Source organism: Lycium ferocissimum, chromosome 1 (genome assembly GCF_029784015.1).
Source record: "Lycium ferocissimum isolate CSIRO_LF1 chromosome 1, AGI_CSIRO_Lferr_CH_V1, whole genome shotgun sequence".
Lineage (NCBI taxonomy): Eukaryota > Viridiplantae > Streptophyta > Magnoliopsida > Solanales > Solanaceae > Lycium > Lycium ferocissimum.
In genome coordinates this window covers 69,437,489-69,449,550 of record NC_081342.1, presented here as the reverse complement: position 1 = coordinate 69,449,550, position 12,062 = coordinate 69,437,489, and the positions used below count along the sequence as shown (strand labels likewise).

General features: G+C 37.3%; 1 protein-coding gene across 3 annotated transcripts; it reads left to right on the top strand.

The window, feature by feature from the left end:
- Positions 1 to 11,390, top strand: LOC132058813 (AP-2 complex subunit mu-like). 3 transcript variants are annotated; one of them, XM_059451185.1, is made up of 13 exons: positions 1 to 222; positions 3,830 to 4,007; positions 6,008 to 6,098; positions 7,657 to 7,751; positions 7,980 to 8,069; positions 8,161 to 8,209; positions 8,289 to 8,427; positions 9,415 to 9,531; positions 10,003 to 10,093; positions 10,181 to 10,317; positions 10,387 to 10,528; positions 10,762 to 10,806; positions 10,886 to 11,390. In XM_059451185.1, exons 1-13 carry the CDS (start codon positions 140 to 142, stop codon positions 10,964 to 10,966), a joined length of 1,338 nt encoding a protein of 445 aa, XP_059307168.1. In that variant the 5' UTR covers positions 1 to 139; the 3' UTR covers positions 10,967 to 11,390. The 3 variants fall into 3 exon arrangements, with proteins under 3 accessions (XP_059307168.1, XP_059307160.1, XP_059307178.1); XM_059451177.1 differs by having other exon boundaries at positions 5 to 222; positions 10,175 to 10,317; XM_059451195.1 differs by having other exon boundaries at positions 12 to 222; positions 10,175 to 10,317; positions 10,414 to 10,528.
- The last annotated feature ends 672 nt before the right edge of the window (positions 11,391 to 12,062 follow it).

The following is a 12,062-nucleotide window of genomic DNA, read 5'->3' as shown; positions in this document are numbered from 1 at the left end:
TGCAAAAATAAGATCTCAAAACAGTTTCATATTTTAAGTCCAAAAACAGTTTCTTTTCCCAAAATCTAACAAACTTTTTTCCAAATCACATGAAAAACCCTTGAAATCTCATTTTGATCTGATTAAATCGGTAGCAGCAATGCCAGTATCGGCTTCAGCAATATACTTTTTAAATCTCCGTGGCGATGTTCTTATTAATCGCCTTTATCGTGACGATGTTGGGTATGTTTCTCTTTTTGCTTCAAAATTTGATGAATGAATTGTGGTATTATAGTATGCTGCTAGAAAGTTTTCGTAATATAATGAAGCAAAGGATTTGCTAATCTGTCTATAATTTCCTGTACATTCTTCTTAAGCTAGCTGTGAAATATAGTTTGAAGTGTCCTATATCTAGGAGTAAGAATTCGATGTCTTGTTACTGTGAGTCAACATAATTTTTCTGACCAAGTTCTGAAAGTTATAGTGTCACGACCCAATTCGTGAATCGTGATGGCACCTACATTGTACCCCAGGTAGGCGAACCATTCCCAAGTCATTTTAATCATTTGTAAGAATTATGCAGAAATAGACAATAATTTAGCTAACAGATTTGAATCATATAGATAATAAATGCTGAAGTAATAACAACCTCAAAATCTGGTCTGCACTAGTACAGGAGTCAATATTTTGAGATATAAGTCTGATATGAAGTAAAAATCTCAGGTATAACAATAATGTCTCAAGAATACAAAATAGACAGTTATGTACAAAGGAAGAGTCTCCGGGTTGCGGATCTAGCCAAAGCTCACCTTGGAATCTCTGTCAAGTAGACTCGGATCACTCTTGATGATAGGAGCTGGAACTAGTAACAAACTCTGCACTCAAAAGAAGAGTACAACAAGAGTAGCATCAGTACAAACAACACGTACTGAGTAAGCATCATAGGCCAACTAAGATTAGTTCACGCATATAAGCATAAAATCAACAAGATAAGCAGGTAAGCACATAATACTCAAACCAATTCACAGAATATCCCATAATCGAATCACCACCTAAGATGAAGGTTCTAAACCACAAGTTTGTCTTATCACAATAATCTCAATCGATAATCACACCCCAAGTTCTGACCAAGGCAGAGTCACTACCCAACAGTCTAACCCAGTCCATAATCCGATCCATGCCACCATACTAACACGAACCGACCATACCAAATCAGAAATAAAGAGTCGTATGATGATGCATGATAATATGTAATGATGCGCAATGCAATGCACTGGCCGAATACCTCAAACCTGTACACACATGCTAAAGGCTATTTTCGCACAATGGTCATGACCCATGGGGGACCCGGAAAGTTCATGTACCCCTCGCTTCGAAACAAACCTCGAATCACGAGTTCACAACAGGCCACATCCTCACCCCATATCAAATGTGCCTTATATACATATATCAGGATAGGACACATCCTCACCCCCTGTCAGATGTGCCTTTATACCGATGTTGTATGCAAAATAAGTATTCAAAATATGGTTCAAGTCTAGAACTTCAAGATGAACTATCAACTCGAAGTAAGCATGATCAATCAATGAAATCAATGCCAATGAAAGTGCAAGTCACAATGCCATAACCATAATAGGACATAGAATAATTAGCTCATCCCTGGGATGATTATACAAATCCTCTCGATCAACATAAGAGCCTATGACACCTTTTACTTCCACAATTAGCAAGCACACCTCACAACTAAGTCTGGCGTCCCCAAAGTGTTCCATTTTCTTTCACAGTTGCCATAAGTCTTTCATCAATCATTTCTGAACCATTTCCATTATGTATGAATGGATGAATGCAGGAATGAGAAATCAGTGCAATGAATGCAAATGAATATGCTATGAAGATCACAAACACCATAAGTTATATCAAATCTTGCATAATATCGTTACCATCAATAAATCGTAATCAAGATCTCATTCGTGCTTTATCACAAGTGCTCATCCAATTCAAGTCTAATCTCATTATTTGATCCCAATATGAGTCTTAACGTATTTCCAATTCAACAGTCCATGTGGAACATGATCAGCCTATAATATCAAGGTCAATGAATACAAGGTACCATGCCACAAGTCATGACAAGACTCAGATAAATCACTCAACAATAGCAAGGATATGCAACCATCACAATCAACAAGAAGAGTATATATTGACTCATTCCTTCTCATATCACAACAAATACACCTCAGGTTTCAGTACATAAAGTAATGGCGACAAGCCCACATAATCAGAAATCATACCAACCTAGATAATAATCCAACCAAACACCGTGTCCGAAGACCTAATCATGCTTTCTCCCATCAATTCTATACTATATACGTTTCGCTAATCAAAGTCTAACTAAAGTAAGCCGTAACCTACCTCGAATGTAGAACAGGAGCCACGAACTACTCCACACGAGCCTTCTGTTTCCGAAGCATCTCAGAACGGTGAAAGTCTAGCAATATAATGCTAAGTAAGCAATAGACCTTCTAATAAATATAGGGACAACATTAGGGAAGAGGACCCAATTACTTCTACCCTTTTTGAATGGTGAAACCATTATTAAATGGTAAATTTATCATAATCTCAATCCCAACAATCATAATCTTCCAATTTATGGGTTTCTAATCAATTTAATCTTTCCAAAACAAATTTTAGTCCAAAGTCCCCCTTTTTATTGGAACCCTAAGTCTCAATACACAATTCCCAACACAATTAACCAATTTCCCCTCCTAGAAGGTGATTACCCACCCTCCTAGATGATTAAACAATAATAAAATAAACAACCCGTCAATTGTTCTAGGGTTTAACAATTCTAGTATTTTAGTCTTTTCATTCACCATTAAAGAACCTTAACTAGCATAAGAACTTAAAGATGATAAGGGAATGAACAATGAAAAGGGTTAGGACTTACCTTCAAAGAAGAACTTCACCCTAGCCTTAGAAAATTGCCTCTCACTTTCTTGGGAACTGTTTTTGGTGTTATGTGGTGAATGACTCAAAATTCAGTAATATAAAAGTGGGTTTCTGTCTCCCGTCGACCGCTGCAGCGGTCACTATGTTCGTAGCAGCGGTCTGACCCACCGCTGTGTTGGACCTTATTAACTCCCAATCCCCGCGGCGGCGACTGGCGCCCCACTGTGGCGGACTCGCTGTAGCGGACCCCGTCCGCTGCAGCGGTCGCATCAGAACCAGAAACTCTGGTTTTTCACCAAGTTTCCACCCAAAATCCCGACATCAATCCGAGGCCCTACACACACAAACCAGACATGCACACATAAGTAAAAAATCCGCTACGGACTCACTCGTGGCCTCGGAATCCCCAACGGAGGTCTAATTCACTAAGTCAACCCCCAACGGAAATAAAACAAGTTTTCAAACAAGTGCACAAAATACTATCGCAAGCCTTTGCTTTGAAATTCTAAATCTTTAAGTTCTCACTAGACTCGCTCCTAGTCTCGGAAATGAACTGCCAGGGGTAAAATGGTCAAAACGCTCCTAACGACCTAGCGGGTCGTTACATATAGACACTCTTGAAATGCAAAACTTTGCATCTTCTAGAAGTACTTTAAAGTCTTTGCTTTGAGCATTTGGCTTCCTATGCCATCACTAGAAGTACTTTAAATAACTTCTATTTACCTCTCGTTGGTTGTCATGTTACTTAATGCTTGTGTTTGTATGAAGCAAACTAAGTTCCTCTTTCAAATAAAATGCATTTGAATTCAATACATCATGTCGCCTGTCTGGATAAAAAAGTTGGTTTCTACATCATTCTGCTATATTTTTCATTTTAACTTTGAACCTTTTTAAATTTTACCAGGGGAAATATGGTTGATGCCTTCAGGATGCATATAATGCAGTCAAAAGAACTTGGTACATGTCCCGTCCGGCAGATTGGAGGATGCTCTTTCTTGTACATGAGAATTAGCAATGTCTATATTGTGATTGTTGTTAGCAGCAATGCAAATGTTGCATGTGCATTCAAGTTTGTTGTTGAGGTAAAACTCTATTGCTTATTAGAATCATACTTCCGCTCTGACTGATGATTTTGGTCTCAATCACTGCTCTTTATTTGCTTGCAATGAAGGGTTTCATGTGTTATATCTCTCTCCCTCCTCTCTCTGTGGTAAGTGGAGAAGGTAGATTCTTGTTCTCTTAGCATCGGGTTCTTGTCGTTAAGTGGAGGACGAGCATCATTTTGTTGAGTAATATTAATATAGTTGGAGTAGTTCTCTCAAATTTTTCTCCTTTTTTTACTTTTGGTTACTTCCTCTGCGTTTAGCTGACTTGTGCTATCTTTGTTTTTTAGGTTCTACTAAAGATATAATAATAGCCTTTTTTTTTTTTTTTTTTCTTATAAGGAAACCTGTTTCAAATGAGCAGTATTATGTGTTTGTCTTATGGATTAGTAGCATTTCAGGACCAGTTTCTTAGTTTCCAATGTTTTAATTATATTGAAGTAACGCACCTTTCCTCAACTGTAATGCATTATCTCTTCTGGAGTAGCATTCCTGGTACACCCTAAGAAATGGAGGTGAGGAACATAATATCATGACCATGGCTTTATTACGTAAATGTGTTTTCTGTGTGTCTTTGAGCCGGGGGTCTATCGGAAACAACCTCTCTACCTTCTCAAAGGTAGGTGTAAGGTCTGCGTACACACTACCCTCCCTAGACTGCATTTGTGGGATTACACTGGGTTTGTTGTTGTTGTGTTATGTTCTCCCCCTGCTCCTTCCCCCTTCTCAATTTGGAGAGGAACAATATAACATGTAATGAAAATTGGATAAAGTACTTGTGTGAGGATAAGGCAGAAAGCAAAATTTAGGGAAGGCCCAGTGAGATATGTAGCTGTTGTTTCCAAATTAATACTGACTAATAAGTGTAATAGGCGATGTGGTTCTTGATTAACTTGGTTGGAGTGAGCTGCTGTAATCAGTGGCAGATACAAAGTGTTCCATGCGGGTTCATGGGAACCTAATAGATTTTGCTTTAAATCCTGCTCATGTATTAAAATATTCATGAAATAGTTGAATGTGAACCCAGTTATTATCGTATATTAAATTGAAGTCGCTATAGGAACCCATAAACTTTAAATCCTGGATCTGCCTCTGGTTGTAATGTTCATGTACCCTGGTTGCCTATGCTCCTTTTTGTCTGGCTTTAACATGGGGTCGTGTGCATTTAAGATTACTAACGTTGAGAGCAGCATTATGTGGTCCAAAGCATGTCTATAGAGATGAATTAGGTGTAGTGGAATAATATTCAAGTTTGTTGTTGAGGTAAAACTCTATTACTTATTATAGTCATACTTGCACTCTGACTGATGATTTTGATCTCAACCACTGCTTGTTATTTGTTTGTGACAAAAGCTTTTACGTTCTGCGCTCTCTCTCGCTCTCTCTCTGGAGTAAGTGGAGAAGGTAGATTTTTGTTCTCTTAGCATCGGGTTCTTGTTGTTAAGTGGAGGACGGGCATCATTTTGTTGAGTAATATAGTTGGAGTAGTTCTCTCTATTTTTCTCCCTTTTTTACTTTTGGTTACTTCCTCTGCATTTAGCTGACTCGTGCTATCTTTGGTTTTTAGGTTCAACTAAAGAGATAATAATAGCCTTTTATTGTTATTAAAAGGAAACCTGTTTCAAATGAGCAGTTATATGTGTTTGTCTTATGGATTAGTAGCATTTCAGGACCAGTATCTTGGTTTCCAATGTTTTAGTTATATTGAATTGACATTAGTCAAGGTGCGTGCAAGCTTGCCCGAACACCACGGTTATAAAAAAGTTGTATTGAATTAATGCAATTAGCACATTTTTCCTCAAATTATATGTATATTCTTTCTTCTAAGAAGCTTTCCTGGTACTCCCTAAGAAATGGAAGTGAGAAACATAATGTCATGCTCATGACCATGACTTTATTGCATAAATGTGTGTGTATTCTGTCAGTGTTTTCTTTTTACCAACAGAATAATAAAACTGCAATCTCCAATTCTCATGCAGGCTGTTACATTATTCAAATCTTATTTTGGTGGTGCCTTCGATGAAGATGCCATCCGCAATAACTTTGTTTTGATTTACGAGCTATTGGACGGTAAGCCTTGCAGAGATTATTTAGTTTTTGACATTTTATCAGGGTTTGACAATGGAAACCTTTTCTACGAAATAACTTCTTTTTGTTATTTTTGTTCATTCTTTGTGGTAGTAATGTTAATTTTTTGTGATTGTTCTCCCCATCTCCAAGTGAATACTGACTAATAGGTGTAATAGGCGGTGTGGTTCTTGATAAACTTGGTTGGAGTGAGCTGTTGTAATCAGTGGTGGATCCAGAGTGTTCCGTGCGGGTTCACGGGTACCCATTACCTTTTGCTTAAAATCCTGTATATGTTTCAAAATATTCACTAAATATTTATAAATTTGACTGTGAACCCAATTATTATCGTATATTAGCTAGAAGTCACTATAGGAACCCATGAACTTTAAATCATGGACCCGCCTCTGGACTTGTAATGTTCATAGACCATGGTTGCCTATGCTCCATTTGGTCTGGCTTTAACATGGGGTTGTGTGTACATAAGATGACTAATTTTGAGAGCAGCGTTCTGGCCCAAATCCAGTGTTATCAAAAGGGAAAAGCGCAAAAAAGCTCTAAGATCCTTGGGGCTTTAAGCGTAAAGCGCAAATATAGCGTGGACTTTAATGAAATAAGGTGCAAATGGAGAAAAAAACACTCCCAAGATTAATAATCAATAAGCATGAATAACAAATATATGGACAAAGAAATTGAAAATTCTTTACAGTAAAGTGAAATATCAGTTGTTTAGTGTCGCATCTTCAGGGTTACACTAATTGGCAAGGAAAAGTATGCCTTAAAGCCTTGATGACGTCCACTGAAGCGCCCATAAAGTGAGGCGAAGCGCTCAACATGTTTTGCACCTCGCTTCAGGGCTTAAGCTCGCTTTAAGCACGCCTTTGACAACACTGCCCAAAGCATGAATTAGGTATAGTGGAATAATATGTAGGTCTTGGTTAAGAGTGTTTTGAAGCCTCTTTTATCATTGGAAGGAAAGAAGTACGTGGACACTGACCTTGGTTTTCTTTGGTGAGACCCTATTTTTGTATCATTAATTTATCCTTCAAAGAATTTCAGCTCAAAGCACTGGGACAGGTGCACGGATCCTCTTTGACATACCCTCTACTGATATCAAATCCACTAGTTGGTGATATCTAAATATTTCGTTAGGATATCCTAAAGTGGATTTCTCTTCAACTTCATTCTATGCAAGACTTGACTTGCGGCTGGTGGTCTGTCTACTCCTTCAGCCCAAAAATGTTCAACATTCTGCTTAGTTGACTAGCTAGTCTTGCATCTCGTAGTCCTAATTAGTACTATATGCTGGGGTGCACACAGTCAATTGAGAATCTGTTCCTATAGTGTGTCCGTTTACCAACATTTCAGTTCATAGAAATTTTACACTATCTATTGGCAATTCTTTGTTGCCTTTCGAGTTCGTTTATGGAAAAGTTAAGTGCACATATCTTCCAAGGTTAATAATTTCTTCTTAGAACCCACAGAGTGCAATGTGTATTGGCTTCATGTTTTTATGTCTAAAAGTGTAATCATTATTTCCTTTATTTGTCTAAAACTGCAGAAATTATGGATTTTGGTTACCCTCAAAATCTTTCACCTGAAATCTTGAAACTCTACATTACTCAAGAAGGTGTTAGGTCATCCTTTTCATCCAAGGTTAGTTATTTTATCCATGCTTGCTTTCGTAGTATGACAAAAAATATTTGAACAATAGATTTAAAATTATCTATCTTTTTGATTTACTTATTTTTTTTTAATAAGCTTCCTCTTTAATTTACTTAATAAAATCATTCATGAGGGATATCATGCAGTGACATAATAAAAATGAATTTTGAGTATAACATGGATTTGTTTTTTTCGTCACAATGCAACAAAATCCTGCAGCATGTAGATAGGCCAGTTCCAAATGCAACATTGCAAGTCACTGGTGCGGTCGGTTGGCGCAGGGAGGGTCTTGTTTATAAGAAGAATGAGGTTATTTTTGGCTCTGTCTTTCTTAAAATTTCTGTGATCTTTTATCTTCCCTAGTATACCAGCATTTGATGAAGGTTTATATATTCAACAGGTATTTCTGGATATTGTGGAGAGTGTTAATCTCCTTATGTCTTCAAAAGGTAGAACTTTTATTGTAGTTCGGTAGATGCCCTTTTTCTCCCCAGGTTTTGGTTCTCGATTAATATATTATGCTTGCAGGTAGCGTCCTCCGTTGTGATGTAACTGGAAAAGTTCTCATGAAATGCTTCCTTTCCGGAATGCCTGATTTGAAGTTGGGCTTAAATGATAAAATTGGTCTCGAGAAAGAGTCACAGCTCAAGTCCCGTCCGACTAAGAGGTATTTTATGAATAATTGTCTGTTTCATCCATACAATTAGTGACCTCTGGGTTTCGTCTAAACCATTTATTTCCTGGAGAAAGTTGAATCTTTATGGTGTGTTTGGTATAAAGGAAAATGTTTTCTTGGAAAATAAGTGTTTCTTACTTATTTTCTGGTGTTTGGTAATTGAGCAAAAAAATCTTGTTCCAAGAGCATTTATATGTAATATAGAAAAACTCTATGGGGGTCGGGGGTGGTCGGAGGGGGGGGGGGTAGGGGCACTGGGGGTGGGTTGGAGGAGATAATGAGCTTGGAATGCCACTTATAATACTTGCTTTCCCTACTGCCATTAGGGAAGTTATTTTCCTCATTTTTAAGGAACTTGTTTTCTAAAGAAAGTGTTCTCCAAAACATCTTCACCAACCAAACATGGAAAAATTGGAAAACATTTTCCATACCAAACACACACTTAGTTCTTTCAAAGTCCAAATTTGATCTCCTCAAAAAGGAAAAAATTAGCATTATCTTTCCTGGTTATCCATCTCCTCAATTGATTTACCTTAAAGAGTAAAGATAATAATCATTGCATTCTGCTTCTTTCAATTGGTTCTGCTTATCTGCAGATTTTCAATGCTAACTGTTCTCAAACATGTGATTATCTACTCCCTCCGTTTCAATTTGTTTGTCTGCTTGACTTGGCAGTTGGCACGGAGTTTAAGAAAGTAAAGAATACTTTTGAATCTTCTGGTCTTAAACTAAGATATGTAGAATGTGCCAAAATGCTTTTAATCTTGTGGTCTTAAACATGCTATGTGGGATGTTGGAAATAAAGAGTTGCCAAGAGAGGAAAGAGGCAGTCTTTTTGAAACGAATTAAAAAGGAAAGTAAGACGAACAAATTGAAACGGAGGGAGTATCAGTTTGGTCCTATCAGTTTCAGCAGCTGCATCTATAGTTAATTATTTCTGATTGTTAACATAGTATGTTTCTCTGCTGCGTGGTGCAGTGGTAAAACTATTGAGCTCGATGATGTTACTTTCCACCAGTGTGTAAATTTGACAAGATTCAACTCGGAAAAGACTGTCAGCTTTGTTCCGCCTGATGGTGAATTTGAATTGATGAAGTAAGTTCATACTTCTTCCTATATATCTTTGTTTTCTGGGCTCTATCTTTTCTCTCATATCAAGCCAGAAGGCTGAAGCTGTGGTACTGATTCCTCATGCAAATGCTGAACTTCCTAAATCATTTCATGTAACGCTAAATTAATACTACTAACTGGGCCAGCTTGTGCTCACCACGACTAACTGGGTGCTTGCTGTCTCCCACCGATGCAGTTACTGGGTAACTTTGTCTGCCAAGGCTTAGATAGGTGGGAAGAAATCACCTCATGTTTCTTTTACCTCTACGGAGATTTGAACCTTAGCTTCCATAGTTCATCCCAACTTTATTGACCAGAGTATAAAGATTGTGTTTGGCTTTTTAAGCTCAAAATATGTACACCACTTGATTTGGAAGAGGTTCAGATTATACCTATATTCATGGGCATACTTTTATATAATAGTGCCTGAAATTGTTAACCTGTGTTTATCTTCAGGTACCGCATTACTGAAGGAGTAAATCTTCCTTTCCGTGTATTACCAACTATCAAAGAATTAGGCCGTACACGTATGGAAGTGAATGTTAAGGTTTGATATGGAATGAATTTTGATTTGAAACATCAATCTATGTTTATATGATTTACTGTTGCTAACTTCGACTGTTTTCAGGTTAAGAGTGTGTTTGGTGCAAAAATGTTTGCTCTTGGAGTAGTTATTAAAATTCCAGTGCCAAAGCAAACTGCAAAAACGAACTTCCAGGTGACATCAGGGAAAGCAAAGTACAATCCAGCCATTGACTGTTTGGTCTGGAAGTGAGTATTCATTTACTTAATCATGTAATGTGCATTCTTTTGCATTAAAGCTAGTGTCTTCAAAAATAGATCTTCAATATGTACAACTTGGTGCAGGATAAGAAAGTTTCCGGGACAAACTGAGTCAACATTGAGTGCTGAAGTTGAGTTAATTTCGACAATCACAGAGAAGAAGTCCTTGACTCGGCCGCCAATTCAAATGGAATTTCAGGTAAATATTTTCCCTCCTGAGAGACCTGATAACTGTGTTCTCTTAAGTTGATGATTTTCTTTATCCCTTGAATGGATCTTTTGGAGGGTTTTTTGTGGGGTTGGGGGGGGGGGGGGGTTGTCAATTAATTTCGACAATGGCATGTTTCCTCGTTTTAGAGGCATGTTTCCTCGTTTTACAATGGTTTATTCTATTGGCGCTAGAGTTCATGATGATTTTTTTGTGCTTTGCAGGTTCCCATGTTTACAGCATCTGGTTTGCGTGTTCGGTTTCTTAAGGTATGTTTGCCAAACTTACAATTCAATAGTGGTCTCCTTTTGGTATGATATCTGCTTCATGTAAGTCAGTTCTGTGCAGGTGTGGGAGAAGAGTGGCTACAACACAGTTGAGTGGGTTCGTTATATCACTAAAGCTGGTTCGTACGAGATAAGGTGCTAAGATGAAACAAGTACTTGAGTTGAGGTTGTCGTCGATTGACAGCCAGTGTAAAAATAAATCTTTGAGGGATGGAATCATACCAACACTTATGCACCGGATCCTGTCATAACTTTAAATGTGCTTGGGCGAGAATAGTACTAGGATGGATGATCCGCGGAGAGTTCTCATGTTTCATCTGTTACCGACCCCAACTAGTTTGGAATCGAGGCGGAGCTTGATTATCTTTTTTATTGGTTTTTCATTTTTTTTTTTTTGGCTGTTGTTGTGAGTGATTTGTGAGGACTGGCTGAGAAGAGAGCTTTAGTTAATACTTGTCTAGTCCTTTTGCTTCTTGTTGTTGGTTTGTTTGATATATTTTCCCACACAAATTACTGTATCTTGTCTAGCTGGTTCCTGGAAGTGAATTAGAAGGTATTTAACCTTCTATTAATTGAAATGTTTTCTTTTGGTTCTATCATATGTGGATTAATGACATAGAGTTGGGAAAAATTTGAAAGAAAAGTAGACAAAATCGTGTAACACTTCCTTTTTTATGATTTTGGGGTAGCATAGCTCAAATAAATTTAGGATTGATTGATGTACAACAATAAGAAGGAAACAAAAAAAAATATCGTTGTTAGCAATAAGAGATACTCTGAAGAGAGTGAAGAAAACACAAAGTCGCTAATAAGAAATAAGAATGATTAATTTTAAAATTGAATGTAAAATGCCACATAGATGTTTCTGCCTTAATTTTAAGTTTCTATATGCTCTGAAGAGAGTGAAGCTATTTTCCACGCATTTGACGTTGTAAGGCATTTCTAGATGGAAAATGTTAGTATAATTTAGGGGTGACAACAACACCCTATAGTATAAGTTCGTAAAAGACCTGAGTTCTACCCGGACATAGATTAGTATGCCAAAAGAGACATTTCCAAGTGCAAAAAAGATACAACAATAAATAATGTCAAGCCAGTAATGTGAACTTTAAACACCAAATTTTTTGAGTTAATGTAATCTTCAAACACTAACGGATTCTTCTTTTAGCGAATGAGAACATAACCAATACTTCATTTAACATTATTATACTGAGTATTATTGCAAATTACTTAAGGTA